The sequence below is a fragment of the Mchenga conophoros genome, linkage group LG23 (assembly GCF_057382185.1).
Source record: "Mchenga conophoros isolate Kocher_MC1m ecotype Shallow Benthic linkage group LG23, M_conophoros_male_GT1.1, whole genome shotgun sequence".
In the NCBI taxonomy this organism is placed as follows: Eukaryota; Metazoa; Chordata; class Actinopteri; order Cichliformes; family Cichlidae; genus Mchenga; species Mchenga conophoros.
Genome location: NC_140547.1, coordinates 873633 through 899934, shown reverse-complemented (window position 1 = coordinate 899934; position 26302 = coordinate 873633). Strand labels below are relative to the sequence as shown.

Sequence of the window (26302 nt, the reverse complement as noted above, 5' to 3'; positions counted from 1 at the left end):
TTCTTTCCTTTACCTTTCTTTGTCAGGCACGCAAGAACACACGGTTACAATAGCAAGGGTTCGATTTATTCTATTTAAATATTTTCTTTCACTTTTTGTTCTGCTTAGTTTCATTTTAGCGTCTGTGATTTGAAGGCATGTAGGTTTGGTTTTCGTTAGTTTCAGTCTTTTTATTGTCGTGCGGAAAGATCTAAGCAGCTGACTCAGTCTTAGACGTCCAAACTCTCAATAAACATGTCAATCAAAGCCTTATCAGAAACGTGAAAAATGTTAGATATAAGATTTAAATGTTTTACCTAAAACTACGAATATTTCCTCTTTATTTTCTTTTATTTTATTTGAGCTAGTTTTCCAAGTTCACAAAATAGTTTCATTATTTTTCATTATTCTTTATGTTTTTTTGTCACATACGATTTTAGCTTCGTTTAATTAACCTTGCGGAGGATGGAGAAAGCAAGAACTGCCGCCTTTCATCGATGACCTTTGATTTTTATTGGGTGGCCTATTTGTGAACTAACTTGCATAATTAGATTATTGGTTACATTTATGTATCTTTAGTTATTTTTTCCACATTTACCTGCTATTCTTCGTGCTAACGGCGGTGTGTCTCTTTAACTCGGGGCAGTTCGTGAAGCCGCGATACCAAACAGACCTTGTGCGCCTGCGCAGTTTGTACAACAAATCTTTCGGGCAGCGGAGGAGACGAACGGTCGCTAATGCGCATATTTGGGGACGAAAAAAGGTAAGTCGCAGCGATAGGCGTTGTGTTTGCAGCAACACGCGGTTTCGAGAAGCAGTGAAGCCCGTAGCGTTTGGCGGGACTCTCTCCCGGGAAGTCTTTGTTTGGATCCTGTGTTGATGGCCAGATTGAATTTAAAGGTGAAGGCTCCGTGAGCCCACTAATCGACCTGCCAGGACACTAACCCGCTCAGCCACACACCACCGAAGCTAACCTAACCCGATAGAGACCGTTAGCACAGCGCCGTGTCCCCGGTGGCTGTTTGGGGCGGAGGCGCTTTGTGATGGATGATTGTGCTGATGGTCATCTATTTTTGGATCCGTGCGGAGCGCTGGACGGCAGCCGCCATTGGTCGCTGTCACTTCAGCCACGGATGTCTCGTGGTCATGGCGTAACGACGCCCTTTACCGTGTCCCTGTTAGAAAACGTCGGTCTGTGTGAGAACAGCAGAGATGTGGTGTCTGAGAAGGAGCTTGGAAACGTCTTTAAGTAGGACCAAAGGAAGGGTGTAGCTGCTGAGGTGGAAGTTCTTGTTAACTGTCATCTTACTCCATCAGCAGGTTCAAACTGAAGCTTAATGCCTGTTTGCTTTTCTGCAGATAAACCCCCCCAAACAGACCCGCGGGAATCATGGGGAGTGGTAAGTTTACCCACAAGCAGAGACGGAAACACGGATTCCTCTTTTTCCTACTCTCGCTTGTTTTTCCTGTTCCATTGTGTTGATTTTCCTCATTGTCCATGCTACTAAACCACTGCAGTGCCCCCCCTTGTTGACACAGTAACAATTCCCATTCTGTCCGGGGGGAAATTCCTGTTTGGATTTTGCTCTTTGTCCTTTTTTCTGCTTTTAAGCCTTTTGCTGATCCCATTCCCGAAGTTATGAGTCAGACAGCCGTTACTTGTTAATTTGGGCATGTTGTGGCATCTGACTGTTTCCTTGGGGGAGTTTATGTTTATATTCTGGGTGTGAGAAACAGAGAGCCACCTTGTCTCTTCAAGTCCGTTCTTCCAGTTTCTTTTATTTGGCAGAGGGACGGATGCCTAAATCAAAGGAGCTTTTGTCTTTATGTAGAAATGTGGGCACTGACCAGCGCTCGGCTCGGCTGCCTTTGTTTCAGTCCCCACCTCGCTCCTCTCCCCATTTTCCTCATTATTCTTTTCCCAGCATCTCTTTCCTTTTTGCCGCCCTTTCAATGCCGTCTAAATTCCTCCCCCATGCTGTTCTGCTTGCTGACTCGCCCTCACTTTCCTGTCATCTTCATTCCTTTCCTGTCTCTGCTTGTTGATTAATGCATTTTTTTCTTTCCCCTACTCGCTCCTGTCTTTGCTTCCTCCCTCCTCCACTCGTTTCAGTGTTCCTGCCAGCAGAAGCGGCCCACTCGGTCCTGCGGAGGCTGCGCAGGGCCAACTTTTTTCTGGAGGAAATAAAGCAGGGTAACATCCAGAGGGAGTGTCGGGAGGAGACCTGCACCTATGAGGAGGCCCGGGAAGCTTTTGAGAACGAAGAGAAGACGGTGAGAGGATGAGGAGGCGTGTCGCATCACACAGTGCACATCAGAACTCCAACATGAACCACGCGTCGTTTTTCTTTAACAGGAAATCATTTCCCATTGGGGCACATTTGTGGAGTGCTGGAAATAAACAGCTTAAAGTTTTCCTGATTCTTATAGATGAGGACAAAATTATTAGCCCACCTATGAAATTTAAAGTCTTTCCCGGGTGCTTCTTCAACAGAGCATGTTTGTGCATAATAACAGAACTGTTTCAGATTAGTTTGACCGGGGTCAGTATTATTCGCCCTTCTGGAAAAATAGACCTTTTTATCGTGCCACCGCACAAAGCACTGCTGGGAAATGATGTGATTTAACTTGGTAATGCTCAGAGCTTCTAGAATCAGGATAAAACTGAAGGTTATTTTCCTATTTTCACTCAGTATAAAAACTTCAGCGAGGGTCTGAGCTATCAGTTGAGAAAGCATACAGAGTTTCCAGAGTAGAAAGCAGAGACGATGCTTATGTTTGGAGAGAGAAGTGAGAGGTGTACAACCAAAGAGCGCTGGCTCCACAGTGAAACACGGGGGTGGGAGTATTATGCCGTGGGAATGCTTCAGCCCACTTTAAACAGAGAGTCTCAGGATGGAAGGAATCGCGAAGAAAGAAGGAAATAATAATAATGGATACTTTATTGATCCCCATGGGGAAATTACTTGTTTTTTCTCTGCATTTGACCCATTCACTCAGTGAAGCAGTGGGCAGCCCACTAAGCAGGTGCCCGGGGAGCAGTGTGTAGGGACGGTACCTTGCTCAGGGGTACCTCAGGGTAGCCGTTAAGTGGATTCGAACCGCCGACCTTCCGATCATGGGGCGACCACTTTACCTACTGAGCTATCCCTTGAACTTGAAAGGAAGCTTTAGAAAGAAAACCTCAGGCAACCAGCAGCAAATCTGGGTCCTAATGTCTTCCAACACGACAACAACCCAAAACATGCCTGGTGAAGAACAGCTGGTCTGCACGGAGCCCTGACACCAGTGCCAGTCTGTGGGGGGCCTGAAGATCTAGGCCAAGGTGATCAAGTCTGGAGGATCTTGGGAGATTCACTGAAGAAGACACGTGTTAGCATTGGGGAGCTAATCATTTTGACCCTGGTAGTAAAATAACATGATCATCCAAAAAACTAGGATGTTTGGATAATTGAAACTGCTCGCCCTTTTTAAAAGCACTTGGGAAACTTGAAACATGAAAACATGGCTTCCACTGCAGCTAAATCCCACAGGTCAGCATCACCGGTGGAGAGTAACCCACGCCAGCCGCTCTAACTACAAGTGATATTTTGTGGCGTTCATGTGTCCAGCAGTGAAATCCTGTGCCGAGAGCGGAACGAGGGTGTTTGTCAGAAAGTGATTGCGATCAGCAGGAAGAACAGCCCAGTGCAGCATTGTGTGGAGGCTGGAGCTAGGTCATGTGTGCGCTCACGTGGTCTCTTTTTGTTTGTTTGGGTGCTGTTGTCGGTTTCCTTGCGTTGCAGTAATGTGGATAAAAAGCGCTTGCAGTGGGGGGGGTGCACGTTTGGGCTGTTTTATTGACAGTGTGGATGTTCTGTGTGCAGAGGCAGTTCTGGGAAGAATATGTGCGTGAAAGCAGTCCGCCTGGAGGCCCGGAGGCGGCGGTGGGCGGGATCCACTCGCTCTACCTGATTGTGCCGCTGCTGCTGGTCGTGGTCATCATCGCCGGCGTCGCAATCACTGTGTGGCGCTGCCACTCCCGCAAACGCTCACAGCGCAGCCCCAGCATGGGACTCTCGCATCACAACAACGTCTTGTCAGTGGTCTCTATGGACCACTGGGGGAGGGAATACCACGGTGACCAATCAGAACTCAGCATCCACAGCAGCCCAGCGTATCCAGGCTCAGAGTTTACGTCAGGGCGCGGAAGCGCCGGCGACCCGCCGCCATCTTACGAAGAGGCTGTGGGCCACACGGACGTCCAAATAGAGACTGAGCCTCCCCCACAGTATGAGGACATAGTCAACAGCAGTTCTGTTAGTGTCAGTGGGGGCCAAGGGAAGTGAACGTGTTTTTAACCAGCAGCCTAACAAAAGCCCTAACACACACTAAGACTTATTGTTTAGCAGTGCTACTGCTGTGGTTTCACCAGCCCCCCCCTGCAATCCAACACACACGACAGAAACACTAATAACTGTTTGGTCAGTGGACTAATGCAATCATCAGTGCTGGAACAGAAGTTGCACTAACCGTTGAAGGAACGAGTGATGGTGCAATACCACGCTGCTGCTTCTCCTCACGCTGTGTCACAGCTACAGATTCACAAACAGGGTTTGTATCACAGGTGTGAGACCAATGCTTTAGTGGCGCTCGGTACCGACTGATGCCAGTTTGAGACCCGAGTGGGCGGCGTCACATCATTTGTTTTTCATCTTTGAATACGTCCTTGTCAAAAATACTTCATCCACAAGTTTGTGGTTGTACATTTGCCGTGTGTGACTCGATCATAAGTGAACATAATGCAGACTTTTGAGAAAGGACATTATTCACCAGCCGGTCTCTCGTGGTGGGCCGGGAGCCTGCATGTGGCTCCAATGAGGGTTTTACCTGTAAACAGTAAACAGATGTCAAGGCATAATATATATTTTTTTATTTAACCAGGAAGATCCCACTGAGATTAAAAACCTCTTTTTCAAGGGAAACCTGGCCAAGATAGGCAGCAGCAGGTGTCTCCCAGTTACAGAAATGACTCAGTTAATATGCCTTAAACCATGAGGTGACACGCCAAACCAAAGCATTGGTCCATCTTTAGTAAACACAAAGGGTTAAGGGAAGGAGGACAGTTCTGCGTCATTACCTGCTTATATTTCGGTAACGCCTGTAGTTCATGCTGTCCTCGTGAGGTTAGAGGTGTCTCCGTACTGTCTAATTTGATTTAATGGTCAGGACTCACTGGCCCATGAACACTAGTGGGGCCTCTGACAGCTGCTTTAACTGTGGAACGCCCTCCTTCCCAAACGGACCTCCTGGATGTGAAGCTGCAGCTGTGCTACAGTTACTGACTTGCACATAAATGTGGGGCAGAAAGCAGCAGAGACGGGTTGTCAGGGGAAGCTTCTGTATTTACAGTCACCGTGGATAAAGTCTATGTTTAGCATGAGTAATGTATCTATGTAACTGTGTATCTGTGTGCAAACATTACGGGGAGGCATTTTTTAAAGCTTAAAGGCCAGTGACTGCACCGGTGCTGATGTAACCGTAGTACAGTCGGTTGTGAATAATGAAGGGGCGAAGCTCAGAATGAGCTGTTTCATGGAAAGTAGGACAGTCTGTTTCACGTTTGCTGTGTCACTCAGCAGTAACAATGATGTTGTAATCCTCAGAGTGCTCGGTCTATATGAAACGCTGCTGCTGCTGCATACACTCTAAAGCCAAATATGTCGTCACTAATGCTGATCACTGTCACGCAGCAGAGCACTGAACGTTTGCAGCGTGACCTTTGAGCCTCAGCACTCGCTGCGACACTGAGCTGACTCGTGCTGGTAGAGGTAGCAATTTTGGTTCGGCCACTTGTTGTACTGTTACTTAACCGAACCCTGTTTTTACAAAGCCTTATCGAGGAAAAACACGTTACATAACACTAAAAGTAAGGAGCTTGTTATAAATCTTTCACTTGTGCAAAAGCTTGAATTAATTTGTAATAAAATATTTAAAACTCGCTGCATGAATCTTTCAGCGTCTCGAGAACATGTTCAGTTTGTTTGGGTGAGCACTTGTTGCCCCCCCGCACTGTTACCATCATCACTCACAAAGGGACAAATTATTCATCGCCTGGTGGTTTTCCAGGCGCTCACAAAGTGAGATTCTTACCAAGGATACAGATGTATCCAGTGTGAGCTTCACTTTATTTTAAAGGAACAGAAGAAACTAGAAAAAGACAGATTGTTTCCACCTGGCCTGTGACTCACATTCGTCCTCTGTGGGTCAGAGATTGTTTACTGCTGTTCAAACAAACCATAAAGTGATTCATTAACCACAAATCAAAGACCAGCACAAAGTGAATGGGCCTCAGCAGAGAGTGGCAAATATCCATTTATTCATTTTGTGGCAGAAACAGTCATTGTGGACATTGAAACCAGCTTCTATTAACATTAGATGGCAGAGCTGACACAGTGGCTCAGTTTGTCCTTTTCAGGTGTTTGTTGAAAGCGAGCAGAGGACGGCTTTAACAGCTTTGAGCAGAGCGAGCCACATTTAGCTGGTCATAGAACAAAACACACACGTTTAAAGGAGCACAACGGAAGTGCAGCTGACCTGAAAAGGAGGTCGCCCATTAAGTCACATTATTTGGTCTTGCAGTAAGCAATGGCACCAAGCTCATGAACTGAGTTTGACATTATTCAGGGTCCGTTTTACCACGGCTCGTTTGACAAAATGAAAAAGCTCTTCAGACACCTACAGCGCAGCTCCATATTATAAAAGCAGGGTTAAATGTTGCCCAGCTGGTCGATCAGCCAGCTTTATAAAATAGATGTTTTTGTCCATACTGACGTCCAAACCCGGGGGCGCTCCGGTCACACCCAGTCTTTGGGGTTTCGTAACGCATCCAGCATCTCAGCCTCCCGGGTGCCTTTGGCAGGCTCGTGCATGTACTCCCACCTGAGGATGACGAGTGATTCTGTTACCACGCGACGCGGACAGCCTGCTGTTGACACAAGCGAGGTGCAAACAGTGCTTTGAAGAGGCAGCAGCTTACCTTGCGGTGAGTGGGAGGGACATGAGGATGCTCTCGATTCTTGAGCCGGGCGTGGCCAGGCCAAACTTCACTCCCCTGTCGTACACCAGGTTAAACTCCACATACCTGCAGAGCAACACATCCTCACTGTAGGCTCAAAACTTCCTGTTCATTGTTTAAGGTGATCAGGTGCTGTATGAAAACACATAAGAACAAACCAAGGCAGCCCATGCTCTGGGTTTACTTTCACAGGAATAATATTGTAATGCGTATTTATTCATTTTGTTTTCTTTGTTACTGTGACAGGTTTGTGGTAGAGATGGCACGATACCACTTTTTAATGTCCGATACCGATATCATAAATTTGGATATCTGCCGATACCGATATGAATCCGATAGTGTTTTAATCAGTACGACTGTTTTATTAATATCTTGCTGCATTTTATACAAGTTCATACTCAAGTTTAAAAAAACAAACACTAAAGCTGTTCTGTTGAACCTGTGTGTAAAAACTATTTCATAGTTCAGCAACACTGATCAATCTAATAAACGTAAACCTGCTCCATCCTCCCTATTCTGGTATTTTAAAGAGTACTTAGCAGAAATATTAAGCAACCTAACTAATAGGGTTGAAAACGCCCCACAAAAAATAAATAACTAGGGAACCACCCCCACCCTCCGCTTCGTGATGCTTAATCGACGTAATCAACTTTCATTTCATGTGTGTAAAAGAAAATTCACAGAAATCAATTATTTTTCAAGAAATATTAAACAGATTCAACATCTTCCTTCAACAGATTTGCAGACTGCACAGATGGTACCTTCCCAAAGGAAAAAGTACTATAGCTTACTAGGGTATATTAGACTTAACAGTTACTACACTCAACAAAAATATAAACGCAACACCTTTGTTACTGCTCCCATTCCCCATGGGATGGACGTAGAGACCTAAAATTCATTCCAGATACACAATATAACCATCCCTCCCAAACAGTGGTCACAAATCAGTCCAAATGTGTGGTAGTGGGCACATCTGCTATATTGAGATAATCCATCCCACCTCACAGGTGTGCCACATCAGGATGCTGATCTGACATCATGAGTAGTGCACAGGTGTACCTCAGACTGCCCACAACAAAAGGCCACCCTGGAATGTGCAGTTTTTTGCGCTATTGGGGGTCTGGGGACCCAGAACCGGTCAGTATCTGGTGTGACCACCATTTACCTCATGCAGTGCAACACATCGTCGCATGGAGTCTATCAGATTGTCAATTGTGGCCTGTGGAATGTTGGTCCACTCCACTTCAATGGCTGTGTGAGGTTGTTGGATATTCGTGGGAACTGGTACACGCTGTCGTATACGCCGGTCAAGCACATCCCGAACATGCTCAATGGGTGACATGTCCGGTGAGTATGCTGGCCATGCAAGAACTGGGACATTCTCAGCTGCCATCTGCCCTGAACAATGTGAACCATGATTCATCCGTGAAGCGCACACCTCTCCAACGTGCCAGACGCCATCGAATGTGAGCATTTGCCCACACAAGTCTGTTACGGCGACGAGCTGGAGTCAGGTCAAGACCCCGATGAGGACGACGGGCATGCAGTTGAGCGTCCCTGAGACGGTTTCTGACAGTTTGTGCAGAAATTGTTTGGTTGTGCAAACCAATTGTTCCAGCAGCTGTCTGGGTGGCTGGTCTCAGACGATCTTGGAGGTGAACCTGCTGGATGTGGAGGTCCTGGGCTGGTGTGGTTACACGAGGTCTGCGGTTGTGAGGCCGGTTGGATGTGCTGCCATATTCTCTGAAACGCCTGTGGAGACGGCTTATGGTTGAGAAATGAACATTCAATGCACGGGCGACAGATCTGGTTGACATTCCTGCTGTCAGCATGCCAATTGCACGCTCCCTCATTGCTTGTGGCATCTGTGGCATTTGCTGTGAGACAAAACTGCACATTCCAGGGTGGCCTTTTGTTGTGGGCAGTCTGAGGTACACCTGTGCACTACTCATGATGTCAGATCAGCATCCTGATGTGGCACACCTGTGAGGTGGGATGGATTATCTCAATATAGCAGATGTGCCCACTACCACACATTTGGACTGATTTGTGACCACTGTTTGGGAGGGATGTTTATATTGTGTATCTGGAATGAATTTTAGGTCTCTACGTCCATCCCATGGGGAATGGGAGCAGTAACAAAGGTGTTGCGTTTATATTTTTGTTGAGTGTATATACAGTAATGGACTTCTATACATCAGATTAAAACTTTGGGTGTAAGATTCAGATAATTTTTTTATTAAAAGCTCGACATTTTAAATGAGAATAAGAAAGAAAAGTATGTCTTTGTGCCCCCTTTTCCCTGTTCATGCCCTATCGGCCCCCCTGGCTAAACTTTGCTAGATCCGCCCCTTTGCTTTACTTCTCTGGGATAACTTCCTCGGAGATGAAATGCCGGGTTGGTAGCGAGGCAGCAAATGCTGAACCAGACTGCCGACAGGCCTCGCACGCCACAGCCGCTCTGTCACGTGACGCATACTGCCCCGACGTGCGAAAGTTATGAGCTGAATTACGTCATGTCACAAGTTTTGTGAGGTGCTTTCTGTATGTGCCAACACATACCACACTGAGCTAATCTGAACAGTCTAATCACTCTACTGGTTTCCAGCTTGCTATGTACTTCCCTCTCAAACTCGCCCTTTAAGTCAGTCTCTGTGTTGTTAGCGACTCCCTGCCAGGATCCACTCCAGCTTCAGACCACACTGCAGTCATTAAGTAGCTCAATCACACAAGTGAAGGAAGACTAAACCTGAGACTGGCAGTCACTGCAAGTGTGTGGCCTGAAAAACAGGACGGGCTGACTTGGATCAGCTGGTCTGTGAACCCTTTATAATTTTGTGTTTATTTGAGCTCAAATATTCTTAAAGGAAAATCTGAATAAAAATAATATCAAACTTTGATGTTTTACTTGTTGTAGAAAATGAGCAAAGGTGCAAAAATAAGTGAAGCTTTGTTTCGGTGTCTAGTGTGGATCCCTCCTGCAGCAGTAACTGTAACTAAAGCTTTGTGTCGATCCGACCTGTAGCTTCTTCCTCTGCAAAGCACAGCATCACCTCTGGGACGTCTGCGTTTCCTTGCATGACGTGCTCACTGCAGGTTCTTCTGCAACATTTCTGCGTGTCAGGACGCTCACTCTGACTTCAAAACGGTCCCTTTAGTCTTCTTCGACTCCTCTATGATACAAAGACTTGTGTGTTTAAGGTCACTGTGTTGATGTGTGAATTTTATTATTTGTGCAAAATCCAAGACGAGCATGAACAGCTCTTTGTTGAAGACCTCAGAAGTCTTGTTTGTAGACTTCCACAAAGATCTGAAAATCAAACTGATCAGATGGGTTCTCTCTTATTTACCGTTTGGTGCTACTCACCGGCCTCGTCGAACCTGCTGCCAGTCCTTCTCCTCATCAGAAAAAGAGTCATTGAGATGTTTGTACACGATGGGCAGATAGCAGGGCACCACCGTGCGGGCGCAGCTCTTGACGAAGCTGAACACTTCCTCCTGATTCGGGGAGTCCAGGTCGTCAAAGAAGATTCCTCCTATACCGCGGGTCTCTCCTCTGTGGCGGACGTAGAAGTACCTGTCACACCTGGGCAACATGCAGTAACATATACTGAGACAGAAGCAGGGCCAAATAAATATCCAAATATATGACATACGACAAATGAAGTCTGAAAGACAGATTTGCCTGTATGTTGATATCAGTATTTATAATGACCGAGTAATGAAAATTTAGAAAGTAAAATAAAACGTTTAAAAAAAAGAGAAAATGTCCTCTCAACCACGTCATGAGCAGTGATGTTCCAGTTTGTCCACCAGAGGGAGCTCTGCAACTTCTCTGTTGCTTGGACCACCACAAACACACCAACTCAGCAGATTCAACAAAACAGCAGTAATATCTTAGTGAGGATTAAAAATAAATATGAATTGTGTTTATGTTCCATTTTTCCTGAGAGAAAAAGAAAAATATCGGCCAATATATCAGACTTTTAAATCATCAAACGTCAGTATAGGTATCAAAGCTCCAAATGGGCTCTAAATGAATTAACAGCAAGTCGACTGAAAGCATGTCTGTAGAGACAGTAAACTGTGCTACATTTAGTGGATGAGAGGGGTGCCAATCGTCTCTGTAACAGGAAAGGCATATTTATGAAAACATCACATTATTCCTTAAATGTAAAACTTTACCTCATACAGCAAACATCAGATAAACCACACCCATCATTTCCCACTGAAGTCAATCCCTGACTAACGTCTTGCTTCAACGGTTTTTCTGCAACTGCAGATTTTAGGCAAAGACTTCCTCTTATCATAACTCCACAGTGGGGATACACCCAGTGCAAATCCACACACAGCGTACGTGCTGAAGGACGCACGTGCAAGTGCAGGGGACGAGCGTGGGGCTAACCAAACCGTACCATTTCTTAAAGTCGGGGTAGTGCTGTGGGTGGTGCTTGTCACAGGCCTCCTTCAGGGTTTTGTGGAAATGAAAGGCATCCTCCTTATCTATATACACCGGGGTCAGGTCTGTGCCTCCACCGAACCACCACTGCTTAGTGCCTAGAACAAGGAAGAAGGAAACAAGGGTTATCATTCACTCCACACTCAGCTGTGTCACTGACACTGAGAGCCAACTGCTGATGTGATGAAGGCCTAATGCTTACCATCTTCCTCCTCAATCTCAAAGTATCTGTAGTTGAAGTGCACAGTGGGAATATGGGGGTTTTTGGGGTGAATAACGGAGCTTACTCCCATGGCAACAAATGGCAGTTTACCTGGGAAAAATAAAGATACCAATATTAAAGTTTAAACCGCTGTGTTCAAGAACACAAATCGCAGTAGTCAAAACTCACCATCTTTCCCTTTGAGGACCTTTCCTCTGCTCCTCATCTGCTTCGCCGCCTCCTCTGTCAGGTTCCCAAACACCACCGACACATTAACACCCGCCTTCTCAAACACCTTTCCGTCCTGCATCACACAGCTGATGCCTCCACCACCTGACACAGACACAGTCTGTTTACTTTTGGTTCTTCTTTAAGCAAATATAATCATGTTACACTCTGTTACGCTGTACGTGGATATTTTATGTCAGGCAGAAGCGCCTCACCTTCCTTCCTCTTCCACCGGTCAACCCTGAACGTCCCACCGTCCACTTTCTCCAGGGCTTTGCAGAAGTCGGCCTGAGTCTCCATGATCAGCATCTCCATCTTCGTACGCATCTCGTCCTTGTTCCCCTGCAGCACACTAATGTCAGTCACCGGCGGAGACATGAAGCCCCGGCACCTCTGAAGAATGTCCGCTTCTTCCCCCGTCTCCTTTGCGGCTCGGGGGACCCTCGTTGCCATCTCTGCGCGCTGGAAGTGGTCAGTGTTAGCTAGAAACCCCGCTACGGCCGCCGCCGCTGTTACTGCTGCGGCTCCGCTGAGCGCCAGGGCTCCCCTCCTGGTATTCCCGGACCTGCCTGCGGTCCCATGGGACATGAACCTCACGCCGGTACCCCTCGAAAACCATCTCGTTCCCGGAAGCAAAGGCACTGACCGACTGTGAGTGGAGGCTAGCCGCGAAACGGACTCTCCGGCACTAGCGAGCCTCTTTAACGGAGAAGTTAAACATCGTCTCGCGGCGCTGTGAGCCGTTTTGTTCACCGAGTAAAAGACGATGGTGGCCATCTGTGGACAAGACACGATTCTCTGTCCGTGTGTCCGGCCTGTCACTGTGTTCTCACCACCAACTTAAAACTGTGTCAGAAGTTTCACCTACGTGATATCAGGCATGTCTTAGATGAAGGGGCGTGGTTTGTCAAAGGAGATAAACGCAACATGGGAAATGTCGTTCTCCATTATCGCGGTGCGGGGCTCAGAATGATGCATGCCTACACAAAACTCCAAGACCCAGAGTTCAGTGCGCCACACAAACGTTGCATTCAAAGACTTCAAAGACTTCTCTGTTTGGGGAGGCATTTAAGGACCTCTGTTTCTCATACGATTGTTCATAACATTGATTGATTTTATAGACTTCTGCGGGAAATCTTCGTCTTAACTTCGACGACGTAACCGGAAACCCCATTTAACCCTAACGCTGCAACCTCCTACAGCTTTCAGGTCATTGCGGGCTACATGTTACATATCCTGGGAGGTGCACATCCGGTTACATGGAAGTTTATCGGGGAGCGTTAAAAGGAGTTTGTGCTTACTTCATAAGTTATGACTTAGAATTGCAGCAGAAGTGTAAATCAGGCATTACTCTTTATCAGTGAGTCGAAATATAAAACAAGCTGATTCCCTAGCTTGGGGTGTCAAACATAGGGCCCAAGGGCCAGAATAGGCCCACCACAAACTCCAGTATGGCCCACTGGGTGTCTTTGGAAAATGTGATGGGAGGCAGTTTGGACTTCTAACTGTACTTTCATAAGTTTAACAGCTTTTTCTACTGACAAACACCACCATGGCCATTCAAACTACACCAAAGTAATTAAGAAAAAGATGGGGAAAAAACATTTTTTGGACCATCTACTATAGAAATATTTATATATATTTATAATTATTTCTTTATTTTAAAAGTGGATGCTTCTGAAAATTAGCAAAAACTTTGTGTTTAATAATTACAGCACCACCTGGCCAATGAGCTACCAGAACTTTCTGTAATTGAGTAATTTCTTACAATTTAAGCCCAGAGAGCCATGCTGATAGCATCATTTGTTTATCGTGTGCAAAAAAGACATATTGTTCAAATAGCACTTCTTTTTCTTATATTAGGATAAATGCAGGAATAAATGTGTTGTTAAACATTTTCACACTGACAGAAGTTTCACTGCTCCTACAAACATAAGATCAAACTGATTTAAAACTATTACAAATCTCTGCTCTGGATCCCCGCTTTTCTTATCAAGAAAAAGAAAAAAGTATAACAAGTAATGATTAAATTTTTTTCATCCATCTAAACTGGTTTGATCGTCCTGGCATTGTGCGTACAGACTCCCTATCATATCTTCTTCTTCAGTATTTTTTAATTATAACGTGTCTGGTTTTACACAACATTTCTGGATGTAAAATCCCCAGGCTCTATGGCTTCCCTTCTTATACATTTTTATCATTATCTGTAACAACGAAAGAGTTTCGGATTAGTGTAAAGTTTGTGTTCAGGGTTTTGACACACTGAGCTGCACTGTTGGAGGTGGTCAGTTCTGTGGAGCTTCAGTGTTTCTCCGCACTTAAAGAAGAGGCAGTTGGGAGTAAACGGGAAAAGAAAGGGTCTGACAGTGACACAGGAAAGGTAGAAAGGTAATAAAGAGGGTGGGGGCAATAAAGAAAAAACAGGGGTTATGAGGAGGTGGACAGATAAGAGGTAAAGAGATGGGATGGATGAAGGCTGGGGTAGATGGAAAAATGTTAGGGGAAGGGTGGAGACAAGGCAGAGGCATGGGGAAGATAAAGGAAGGTAATAAATAAAATAAAATACATATTCAAAGTGGGAATACGGTGATGACGACGATTATGATTAAAATATAGTCATTCAGGGTGTAACAGTAACAGAGAGATAAACATATCTGTATTTATAAATGACATACTGGGTAATGATGTATAAATGATGAATTAAACACTTACTAATACCTTACTAATGCTTAATACTGTGACATTATTATTAAGTATATATATCCAGTTGCTAGCTTGATAAAATCGAGCTCTCTTGCTGCAAAGAGGCAGAAACTTGTACCCACGTAGTGTGCACTGTTGCTGATTCTAATCATCCACGAGTGTTTTTTTATTGACTCATACATAAAGAAATACGAAATTTACTTTTGAAAAGTAAACACATCATATAATGTGTTCGTTTTTATAAAGTCCTGAATCATTCACCAGCATCTGCAGCATTGCTGCCACAACACTTCCTGCTGAAGGCTCCTTTCAGTTGTTTCATTTTTGAGAAACATCTTTGCAAAGGTTCACCCTTTAATCACAAGGCTTGTTATAAACAAATGAGAGCATGCAAAAGTATAACTTCCAAGTTTTTTAAACTACTTTGGGGTGAAAGTCTAGAGTTACTTACTTTAACCTGTGCTAACCATTTACACTGGTTGGTTGTACACATACTTCTTATCAGAGAGGTGGTTGGAGATAAATGACTTCCTTGTAAATTTTCTCTTTTCTCTGCCCTCTTGACACTTTTTAATCTTTCATCTGTTGCCTGATTTTGTTTTACTTGCCTGCCTTTTTTATTCTTTAATAAAACCCAAACTTAAATAAAAAAAAAATGTCACGACGTATAAAATGCAAATAAAAACGTAATGCAAAGACTCGCGAATCTCACAAACCCAAGTTTTATTCAGAACATAACACAGAAAACATATCAGTGTTTAAACTCTTCGTATTCTGGTTTTGTTTACATTTTACACGTCGTCCTGACATTTTTGGAATTGGTTTGTTTTTTTATTCTCACCGTAGATAAAGAGGCAATCTTCTAAGTGCAGCCTATCCGGGCTCAAATGTGCGCTTTAGTTTTGTTTAGTCATAAAAATGTGCAATAATGGAAAGACTCGCACAAAAGGACCCAGTTTATCTATAGTGCTTTAAATTTAATCGACCTCAGCCTGGAGGAACAGATAACTCATTTAATAACTTTACTTTATTCAATATTTACGGTCTTTTAACACCCCCTGGCTTTTCCCTCATGTTTACGCTGTGTTCATGGAGATTTTCTTTTTTGTGAATGCGTTTAGCAGGTGGCGTGCGCATGCGCATGTGTAAAGCGTGTTGCTGGTCTCTATGACGACGTGTCTATTAAACCTTTTAGGGGCCGTGGAGAGGCTTGAAGCAGATTATGTGCACAGGTGTTGCTCCACAGGCCGGCGGGGACTACGCAGGCCAGTTAGACGGTCGATTTGTTGTTTTACTGAAACAGGAAGAGCTGCTGCTGGTGAGTTTAACATCACTGTTGTCACATTTTACACTGCTGCTTTAAAACCGATCGATGTAATCCGACTGGGTCCAGTCTGCTCTCAGCCTGCCCTCTATACGCTATAAAGCGATTGAAACAAATAAAGTAAAAGCTAAAGACGACTCGACTCTGTTTCTGTGTTTTAAGCTGCCTGGTGGAAGCGGCTGTGACCCAAACACACATGCACTGAATCAAAAGCGCGTATAAATCTATAGATGTTAGCAAGTGAGGGATATTATATAGGTATTAAAGCCAAAAAGAATTGTAGATTTTGACAGCTATTCAACTTTGATCTAATACATGAGATGGGCACAAAGCCCTGCTACAGATTTATACCTAACATATAAATGAACCCACTTAAAAGTGGCTGTGATGGAGTTTTTACCATAACATGGCAAATACAGGTGCTCACAAACGCTGCAACACAGAAATATATATTTTTTGGATTGTCTGTTGTTAGTTTTCTTAAAGCACAGGCCCACTGTGAATAACGCCGGTCTGCCTCTATGTGCTGATCTTTGCATTATTCTTTATACTTAATGTTAACGAGCTGTTAGTGGTGCCCAGGTCGTTGGACATCAGCCATCATTGGCTGGATGTCATGTTCCTACACTTGGGTAAATAAGGTTATCTGTGCTGATATGTACCTCCTTTGTTTTCTGACCTTTACTGTTATATTTCGGCATAAAATAAACAGCACATATTATAGAGGGACACTGGATTTATTCAGGTTTCTGTGTGATCACCACAAATAATGTATTTAATGAGGAAGACTATGATTATGCACTTTTTGTCTCATGTATTAAGCACCAGTCAAGAAATCATCCAACCTGTTGGTGGCAGCCTCTCTGTGATTAAACACTACAAGAGAAACCCGAGAACACAACCAGCAGATAAAAACAATATAACAACACAATCCACACAAATGCAGCATCATAAACAGCAGGTCAGATACTAAGATTTAAATCAAGGGAAATTTAATCCTCAAGTTTGAGAACAATGCACGTTTTACTCTACAGGAAAGATGCTCACCGTGTAATCCCAGATGTATCCTGCAGGGTGTTTTCTGCACTGTGATCTGTACTTATTAGACTTCAGTGAATAATATAAAACAGCTACTTTTCTCTTGAAGCCAAGTCACCCTCTCACAGAAAACAGTGAGCAGAAAATAATCATCAGTGATTTTAAACCTGAGGTGTGGTTGGGCTGCACAGGTGATCTCCACGGTCTACAGCCATGATCGCATCGTCACTGTGCTGTCTCAGGCTTGACTTCACTTTCTTTGGGTGCTACAGTGTGAGTGTGTGCAGGGAGAAAAACTTTTATAAGCATTACGTCACATCCTTCCGTCCCCTCTTTCAGTTCGGTGGTAGATGATGAGCGAAACAGTTTGCACAAAGACTCAGGAGGAGTACGAGGACGACTTTGAGAAAGATCTGGACTGGCTGATCAGTGAGGAAGGCCGGAGCGGGGACCAGGTAGGTCTGACATTACATCTCCTGCATCTCGTCTTTCTAATCTTTCTTTCCTTTTTAGCATGCAGTATATATCTGAATGCTGCTCTACTTGCTGCAGGCTGAATGAGGTGTGTATACCTGAGCCTGCTCTGTGAAAGTGTGACAGCGAGCAGTGTTGAGTTACCAGACCTGGCACACCGAGTTTGGATGTGAAACCTATGCTGCTGAAATGCAGCGGCATACTTTCACTGTTCCACTGCTGGATGTAATATTGATGAGCAAAATAAAACATACCTGTTATCTGTTGCTCAGTATTGATGTTGCACCTTCATTTATATGCAGACTTAATTAATGCATGCAAAGTACGTCTGTCTTATCCCCCACAGGGCTCTGACTATGAGGACATAGAGGCAGACATTGACAAAGAACTGGAGGAGGGTGAGAAACGACAGGGAATGAAAGGAAAGGAGAATAACTACAAGGAAACAAAGCGAGACAACAAAACAGAGCAACTGGAAGAAGATGAAGAGAGGTGGCCATCTCCCATGGAACCATTGGAGTATGACTCAGACAGGGACAGTCCCAGTAAGTCATCACCTACAGCCCCACCTCCTCCAGGGATGGATGACCAAACAGACGAGGAGAAGAAGTACATCCTCGAGAAGATCCAGCAGGCTAACCGGGAGCTGCAGGATCAGGAAGTGCCAGATATGACACGACGGAGGCGGTTGCATTTTAAAGAGACATTGGTGGACCTGGTGGTGCCTCCGCTGCAGTTTGAGAGAGATGGCAGCAGCGATGAAGTAAAGGGGAAAAATGGGAGCAAGGAAAGAGCTGAGGATGCACCGGCAGATACTGAAGTGTCGGGAAAGCTGTCCGAGCTAAAGATTTCACCTCGCAATGAAAGCAGGAGTTCTGAAGGAGGTTCTGGCAGGGCTGGGGAGAGCAGCGAGGGAGGCCAGGGGATGAAGGAGGGCAGAGTCCTTGTGGAGAAGGACGGGAAGTTTGACCTGGTCAGCCTGAAAGAGGTGGAGAGTCAAGCCCTTTTCCCTCCTTTAGCGAACAACTTCAGTGACAGTTCACGCTCCTCGCCTCGTGTTCAGGAGCAAAATGTAAACTCTGTTAAGATCCACAGTTCCTCCTCTTCTCCTCGCCTTCGGGCTGCCTCCTCCTTGTTTCCACAGGCAATAGATCACCTTCGGGCCCCCAGACCTCCAGCACAACCAAAGAGCAGGCCTAGCTCAGCCAGCCAGAGTCAGAGAGGCAGTCAGAGGAAAAGCAGCAAGAGGCGGGTGCAGTCTGCCACGGAGACACCCAGCCAGGCCACGTACACCCTGACCCCACAGCAGAAAGAGCAGCTGCAGAAGATCCAGGAGAGGAAGCAGAGGCTGGCCAGAGAGGTAGGAAATGCAGCGAATTAGGTCATTTCAAAAAAAGGTCTGGCTATGGTTGCTACATTTCTTCACAGTTATTATGTTTCTCAGGCAGAACAGAGGAGGCGTGAGGAAGAAGAGCTGAAGAGGCAGGAGAACGAGCTGGCCTTCAAAGCCTGGCTGATGAGGAAGAAAGAGCAGCTTCAGGAGGAGAGAAGGATCCACAGAGCCCAGGAAATCGAGAGAATGAATTGTCAAGTATGGCCACACGGGGGCACAGTAAGCTCATAACACAGTCGCTACACGAGGACCACTTTTCCCCCCAACACTTTCCGTGTCTTAAACTTTGATGCAATACAAAGAAAGTGTCCGGTAAAAGTGACCCGACTGACGATGGTAATACGCTGCTTCTGCGTCCCCCGTTAGAGAGACTCCAACCCGGACCCGGAGGAGGCCTTCAGGTCATGGCTTCAGAGGAAGCAGGAGCAGCAGCACAAGGAGAGGCAGCTGGTGGAGTTCAAGAGGCTGGAGGAGGACAGTGGGTACCTGTTACACAGCCGTGAGGAGTGCGACGAGGCTTTCAAACTGTACGTCTGCTTTTAAACTTCGTAACCTGCAGAAAGTTTCATATGATGACTTCCTGGCACACGTAAGAGTAGAGACAATCACGTCTGTCACCGCTTGTTTCTGCTCTAAGGTGAAGTTAAAGATTTACAGGTTGAATTTTGGTTCGTTGATTTATATCCTGTCAGGAGTAAAGTTACATTTAGACAATATTAATAATAAAAAGCAGGCTAATGATGCAGCCCTCATCTGGCTACAAAGGGCAAATATTCTGAAAGCGTGCTGGAAGTATCAGCTGACTGACAGATACCTTTTTCCTCCCTCAGGTGGCTGAAGCGAAAGCGGACGGAGAAGCGAGCGGAGCAGCAGGCGGCCCGAGAGCACTCCCGCAGGCTGGTGTTAGAGGAGCGGCGTGCGCGGCGCATGAGGGACTTGATGTGCACCGCCAGTGAAAGCAAACCGTTCAGAGTCACTGAACAGCTGGCCTACCGCTTCTGAGCCGAACCAACCCGGCACGCCGACCAAAGCCACGTTACCTCTAATCAGGGTCCCCACAAACTCAAACTAAGGACTCGGGCTCGTTACAGAAAGCAGGTATAAACTCCCAAGTTTGTTAAACACGAGATGAGCGAAATCCAGGTTATTTGTTCCAGAAAGAGGGTTAACTGAAACTCTGACTCCCCCCGACACACTGTTTCATTTCCTCATTGATAGGGTTAATATCAAAGTGTGTAGCAGAATGCATTAACATGCACATGAAACCCCAGGTTTAGTTTAGTGGTGCATTTAACACGAGTGCTTTCAGAATCAACCAGCCTTGGATCATGGATGTGATCAGCACACACTGTAGATTTATTAACAACTCAAAATCTGTTGGCTACATGTTTGTAACATGCTGACTCTGTGGTCAGTAAGGCAGCTGTCTGCTAAATATCTCAGTGACACTTTTCTGTCCACCTCTTTTCTTTTTTACGATAAATATGACTCAGTCCACTGGATGGGTAGGTGGATGGATGGATGGGTGGATGGGTGGGTGGGTGGGTGGAGGGATGGATGGGTGGGTGGATGGCTGGGAAGATGGATGGATGGGTAGATGGGTGGGTGGCTGGATGGATGAGTGGGTGGACGGATGGGTGGGTGGGGGGATGGGTGGATGAATGGATTGGTGGGTGGGTGGATGGCTGTTTGGATGGATGGATGGGTAGATGGGTGGGTAGATGGATGGATGGATGGGTGGATTCCCTGCTATGGTGAATCATGATCAGTTCTGATCAGCGGGAAGCACAAGCTCAGAGTTTACTGACCCTGGTTTCTGTAGCAGGGCCCTGGTGGAGTTTCTTGTTCGTCATTTTTGAGCTCGAGTACATTTGTAAAAGTACCACAGTGACCTCTCCTCTGTAAATAACTGAATAACAGGAAATACAGGTGTGGCATGGTTTGAGTAAATGCTTGCACAAGTTGTGAGTATGGGCGGAGCTCCTGACAAAGTGCTGCGATGTAATCCTGAATAAAAATGACCTTTTTCCTATCGTCTGTCTTTTCTCTGAGAGTTTGGTTACATAAATACGTTTTCTGATAAATAGTATTGTTAGTTGCTATACGTAATTACACACAAAACAATAGGGACACAAAACACGTGAAATATTTTTACTTTATAGGCATGTACACATACATGTGTTCTTCAGCATTTCAGAATTAAACAGTAAAACATTTTGAACCCACGTAGAAAAGCCAAGTTACTCTTATTTATTTTTCTTCTCCACCTGATCTCCAGTGCACGACTCGACCGTTCTGGACCAACCACACAAAGTAATAAAAGACCGTTATTCAACACGTATTCCTTGAAACAGGAATAATTGGCATCTTTTATGAAAAAAAGTTTCTTATATTAAATGTAGCCAGCAGCTGTCATTACAAGACAAACACAATGAAAAACCAAACACACTCTGTCCTCGTGTCAGTGAGCATCTTAGGCAGTGTTGTGCAGTGATTTATTACAACTAATGAACTAAACTGACTAAAGATGTTTCCCGTTTCACTTAAATATTCAACAAGACACAAATTATTCAGATGAGTCTCATTTTAGACTGAGAAAACAACAGTGCACCGCATATTTAAAAATATATTACAGTCATAGAAATACAAACTAATAAAAAGGGATAATGTGCTTAATATCATACTTGCCTGTACCATTTGTGAAGACACAAGTTAATATATGAACATACAGTGAAAATGTTGGTGTTTAAGTCTGTTGACCAAAGCAGTGAAACTTCACAGTTGAGTGAGATTACAGATACAAGCTGACGACATCGTGTCGCTCCAAACACACGGAGGCTGTGATTGGATCGAACGCCCAAGAACCAAAATGTAAACTCAAGGTTGAACGAGAAGCAGGAGGAAAAATCAAAATAACACAAAACGACATTGACCTTGCACTTCCAAAACAGTAGAAAAATAGAAATGTTCTGATCCAGAGGTCATTCAATAAATAACATATACAAGTGTTTGACTAAAGAAGGTGGCGCCATTCTGACGTTTCTACAACTCATCTTTGGGGTTGATGTTGAGACCTTGACCGAACACATGCTGCGTGTCCAGGGCCTGGACCACCTCGTCCGCCTGCAGTCGCTCCTGTAGCAGGAAACAGTTTGTCCAACACATTTATTAAACAGCACAAATTCGGTGAGATTTTTTTGTGTTTGTACATTTTTGGTTAAAACATTCTTCCTTTCCAAACGGTCCCAGTGATTTCTACCCGTATAACCAGTATCACACAGGATTACTTTTCATAATAAGTTGTTCTACTGTTGAGACTTTAATACAGCAGCATGTAATTAAGTACACAGTGATCACTGGCACATGACTCCTGCCTCTTAAGAGGTCCTGACATACCGACAGAACACCTGAACCTTTTCTTGATAGAACGACAACAAAGTGCACGAAACAAAGTGTCCAGCACTGAATCCTCTGACAGCGTCCTCCATTAGAAACTAAGGTAGTTTTTATTCTACCAACTGAGTAACAATGTGACACTGTTACAGTGTAACCAGTTACTTCTCTCAGTTTATTCTGCAAAGACGGTAACTAGACACTCCACCAGCAGATGTAGACAAAGAAGCTACGTTTTACCAGTTCTCTGTAGAGTGGGTTCAGGGTGAACCAGAGAGCCACAGCACACCTCTGTCCACTCGTAACGGCCTTCACGCCGTGTGGATTTTCCCCTCCTGATGAGAAACCTACCATTCTGCCACACTTTGGTTTCACTGATGCCTGAAGGGGACGACAGAAGGACAGATGTGAGGCTACGATGATCTTGTGATGTGAGCACAAAGCTGAAGATAAACAGTGACACTTAAAAATCATCAACTTCACACATTATTAGGATTTTAAAGTAAATATTATGTTCATGAGTTTTTGGGTTTCCAACGGTCCAGATCCTGCACACCATGCTGGGATATTCCAGCTTTCCAGCCATCAACTCTGTGAAACACCTTGTTGGTGCAAAAATACTCATGCTTGTCAGACTATGTTAGCATTTTAGACTCAGCTGAAAAAAAAAGGGCAACAATGTGTCCTTTGGCTGGTTTCAATTTAAAATGAGTTCCTTGCCAGGTTGTCTTTGAATGATTAATGTGTTAAATGGCTTAAACAAAAAAACATTCCTCTGAAAACTAGTGATAAAGCAGCCTGAAGAACTACTGCTCAAGAACATTTAACACGAACTTACAAGTAAACGTGTTTGGAAGCAAAACAAATAAAAGCTATGAAATCATCTTTGCTGGGCAAACTTCTCACCGTGACGGTTTTGGCATCCATTTCTGTAAATATGAACTCCCCTCCTTCAAAGTCGGCATTTAGATATAACAGTGCACTGAAACAAAGAAGGACATTGAAACAGGAACGTCTCACAGTATAAAACAAACCTCACAAACACTTTAGTCTGGATAAACCTCGTACCTGTAGTCTCTGTATGTGTAAGCTGGAGGTTCCTTCCAGCACTCATTGGCATCAGGGTCCAACAAGCAGTTGTCAGCATGGATGGGATGGCTCAGGTCATTCCTGTGATCTTGCTGACCTAAGGGAAAAATGACAACTCTGCTTTTCATGTGACGGTAAACGCAACAACCATCCATCTTCCTGGATATCCGGTCGTAAAGTCTGACGTCACTAGCCGTGTCTGGGCCTAAACTCCGCTGCAGGTCCATATATCAAACGATCACTGTGGCATTACTGAGAGTTGAAAAACTGTCTAAAGTCTTTCATCTTTAATAAAATGATCAGCGTTCTGCTCTACCAGGTGTAACAATTGAGTTTAACATCCAGGCATCCATGAAAACGGAATTTATGACATTTAACGGAGTTAGAAGTTAGCAGGAAGTTAGCTCGCTAGCTTCTATCTAAATACAATATAGCATGTCCTGACTGCGGGGTTTTGGAAACAAATTAAAACGTACAGCTCTGTTATCACTTCCAACATAAATGAAGACAGAAAACTAAACAGCAGTGACGTTTGTAGGGTTACTGAAGTTGGGCTAGCTGCTATATAATGATGTGCTACGTGACCGCTAGCGACACAGCTATGTTAGCATAATATAAACAAGCTAACTTTTTTTCCACTCGATAAAAGTTACCGTGAGTGTTCTCGGTGGTCAGGAACAAATGTAATCGCATGGCAGGATGCTGTAAAAGGACCAAACTTCAGCCAGGAGAACAACTGAGATAATCCATCCACAATACGAGGTTAGTCATTCATATACTGCTGCATGGGCTGGGCTGTAGCTACATCCTAAGGTTTTAAAAACTGAGCTTAAATAAATGATTAGTGGTAATAAAAGCCGAGGGAGGTCAACAGTGATCACTGACTGTTTTAGGAGCTTTTTGAGATCAAATAGAAGAAAATACAAAACATTAAACATGTTAACAACACAAAAGCCATATTAAACGCAGACTACTTTAGGCCCGGAAGTAGGATTCGTCACGTCATCACTTAACGACCGGATTTGAAATCATTGGTGTGAAAGGCAGCATTTTATTTCCTTTACTAAACACTGGTTTTGGCATCAGCTGAAGACCTTTGATGGCTGTCCGGCACACCAGGTGTGTGTAGGAGAAGTGCAACGTGGAGTTTAGCACGAAATACGACTCGATGATTCGTCTCGCCCGCTCGCTGGTTTCGTAGAAGAGGCGAGCACTTCTCATTGGCACTCTGCCCTCAAAGCCGTGCTGGGAGGAGAGAGGGAAATTGTAAACGCCATCAGAGTGAAGGTAACCTAACAGTCCTGTTTACAGTTTATGAAGCTTGTCCTAACATTCATAACCAGACTGGAAATTAGAGACTTGTTTGTTTAGTGACCAGTGTTTACCTGCAGGGTTTTAAGCACACTGGCTCCTTCGAACTTCTCATTGGGAGTGTGAGGGGACATCCTGCCTTTGTAACCGTCTCCTGCCATCGTGACAGTCTTTAGGACAAGAATACAAAAACCACTTTAAATACAGTTTCACACACTGAGACAGAAACAAATGCACGATCTGTAAAACTGTCCTTACATGTGCCAGCTGTCTGAGCTCTGCACACTCTTCCTCAGATAAAACATGATCCAGCAGCACCCGCTGGGTCCCGTTCAAAGCCGCCGAGTTCTGCACCAGCTGCACGCCCTCGTACAACAAGGGGCCCCCTGCCCAGATCACAGCATGGGAAGAATGCAGACTGTTATCTCAGCCAGTGGTGGTCTTCATCCTTTTAGCTCCTCATTCTGCTGTGTTAGCACCAAACTTTACCTTCCTTGAGACTCTGCGGAGACGTGACGGTGACATTTTTCTTATGCGAGATGGGAACATACTCCATCCAGCCATCGGTGCCTGAGGGAACGCTGAATGTGGAGAGAACCTGGTGTGAAGATACCCACTCAGGAACAGCAGTACGAACATTTTCTGAATTTAAAGCTCACAACACAAATACTGGAACTGTGTTTAGCTTCGTAGACATCTCCACCTGCCTGGAGCTGGAACAAACCAGCGTGCCCTTTGAAGGTTTGACACACAGATTTAAAAACGTCCGTCTATAAAGCTGAGCGAGCGTGGCGAGGGCGAACCAGCACATGCCTTTAATCTAGAAACTTTGGATTTGTGAACTGAAGGCAGTCTTTTCATTACCAGACAAATATAATATAAACAAAAGGATGAATACACATCACGTTGTTTACAGTGTTTCACCTGTTTGAGTCATCTCTTCCACCTGTGCTCCTCCAGTAGTTCTGAAAGAAAAAGAGAAACTGTAAATGTGCATGTATTGTTACGTGTGGCGGCATGGCCAGCAGGTGGCGCTGTTAGCTGAGCAGATAGACGTGCAGCAGCCATGCCAGACACCTGTTACCCCTGCTTTGAATGAGCCAGCAGCAGCAGGGGCGCATTAAGGCTGCTACACACTCTGCAGGAGATCTGCTCTGCATCACAAACATACGGACTCACTTACCAACAACTGCTCGTTAAATTACAAACTAAATCTCCTTCATTTTTGGGGGAAAACAAAATTAAAGAACGTCGGTTTGTTATTAAGCGCTCAAAGGCTGCTCCAGGGTTTAATAGCATAACTTACCCCTTCTGTGAATTCTGCACCCATGATTTTGCTGCCAATCAGAAGGAGCTTTAGTTCCTGTTTGTGCCTCCTCAGGTACCATGCAGCTTTCTGTTGAACAAAAAAGGATTTATGGTGAACAGAGTAAAGGAAAATGTCATCTGCATTGTTTTTCTGCTCTCTGACAAACTCCACCTCTCTGAGGTTAAAACCCTGCTGTCGACTCACCTGATAACAACCAAACTAATTAGTTGCAAATTGTTTCTGTTTTAGTTCCACTTACTTTTCCAACCCTCGACTGCAGAGACACAACAACGGCATCAGATGGCAGCAAACAGTAAACATGTCTCACTTTAAACATTTGATT

At 44.7% G+C, this 26302-nt stretch overlaps 4 protein-coding genes across 8 annotated transcripts in view; 2 read left to right on the top strand and 2 right to left on the bottom strand.

Annotated features, from left to right (window-relative positions):
- Window positions 1-444: 444 nt before the first annotated feature.
- On the top strand, window positions 445-5959 carry prrg1 (proline rich Gla (G-carboxyglutamic acid) 1). 2 transcript variants are annotated; one of them, XM_085264166.1, is made up of 4 exons: window positions 445-742; window positions 1339-1379; window positions 2093-2253; window positions 3846-5959. In XM_085264166.1, the coding sequence occupies exons 2-4, from the start codon at window positions 1370-1372 to the stop codon at window positions 4305-4307; spliced, it is 633 nt and encodes a 210-aa protein (XP_085120292.1). In that variant the 5' UTR covers window positions 445-742; window positions 1339-1369; the 3' UTR covers window positions 4308-5959. The 2 variants fall into 2 exon arrangements, with proteins under 2 accessions (XP_085120292.1, XP_085120293.1); XM_085264167.1 differs by lacking the exon at window positions 445-742 and adding an exon at window positions 755-1259.
- A 356-nt stretch (window positions 5960-6315) lies between these two features.
- cpox (coproporphyrinogen oxidase) lies at window positions 6316-12828 on the bottom strand. The gene is made up of 7 exons (XM_085264165.1): window positions 12141-12828; window positions 11887-12030; window positions 11698-11808; window positions 11452-11593; window positions 10404-10622; window positions 6998-7102; window positions 6316-6900 (listed from the first exon to the last, which is right to left on the bottom strand). Exons 1-7 carry the CDS (start codon window positions 12700-12702, stop codon window positions 6816-6818), a joined length of 1368 nt encoding a protein of 455 aa, XP_085120291.1. The 5' UTR covers window positions 12703-12828; the 3' UTR covers window positions 6316-6815.
- Window positions 12829-15321: 2493 nt separating this feature from the next.
- ccdc181 (coiled-coil domain containing 181) lies at window positions 15322-20380 on the top strand. Of its 3 annotated transcripts, none has more exons than XM_085265782.1 (6): window positions 15322-15946; window positions 17330-17445; window positions 17811-18824; window positions 18909-19055; window positions 19224-19384; window positions 19688-20380. In XM_085265782.1, the coding sequence occupies exons 2-6, from the start codon at window positions 17341-17343 to the stop codon at window positions 19857-19859; spliced, it is 1599 nt and encodes a 532-aa protein (XP_085121908.1). In that variant the 5' UTR covers window positions 15322-15946; window positions 17330-17340; the 3' UTR covers window positions 19860-20380. The 3 variants fall into 3 exon arrangements, with proteins under 3 accessions (XP_085121908.1, XP_085121907.1, XP_085121909.1); XM_085265781.1 differs by having other exon boundaries at window positions 15323-15946; window positions 18909-19076; XM_085265783.1 differs by lacking the exon at window positions 15322-15946 and adding an exon at window positions 17504-17552 and having other exon boundaries at window positions 17331-17445; window positions 18909-19076.
- Window positions 20381-20994: 614 nt separating this feature from the next.
- Window positions 20995-26302, bottom strand: part of p3h2 (prolyl 3-hydroxylase 2) — a 43351-nt gene continuing 38043 nt past the window's right edge. For both annotated transcript variants that reach the window (XM_085265224.1, XM_085265223.1), the window contains 10 exons: window positions 25957-26046; window positions 25575-25615; window positions 25140-25231; window positions 24909-25036; window positions 24725-24820; window positions 24434-24584; window positions 23319-23436; window positions 23157-23232; window positions 22491-22631; window positions 20995-21992 (listed from right to left, as the gene is read on the bottom strand). In XM_085265224.1, coding sequence (XP_085121350.1) covers window positions 21900-21992; window positions 22491-22631; window positions 23157-23232; window positions 23319-23436; window positions 24434-24584; window positions 24725-24820; window positions 24909-25036; window positions 25140-25231; window positions 25575-25615; window positions 25957-26046 — 1026 coding nt within the window. In that variant the 3' untranslated portion in view covers window positions 20995-21899. The remainder of the gene's footprint in view (window positions 21993-22490; window positions 22632-23156; window positions 23233-23318; window positions 23437-24433; window positions 24585-24724; window positions 24821-24908; window positions 25037-25139; window positions 25232-25574; window positions 25616-25956; window positions 26047-26302) is intronic.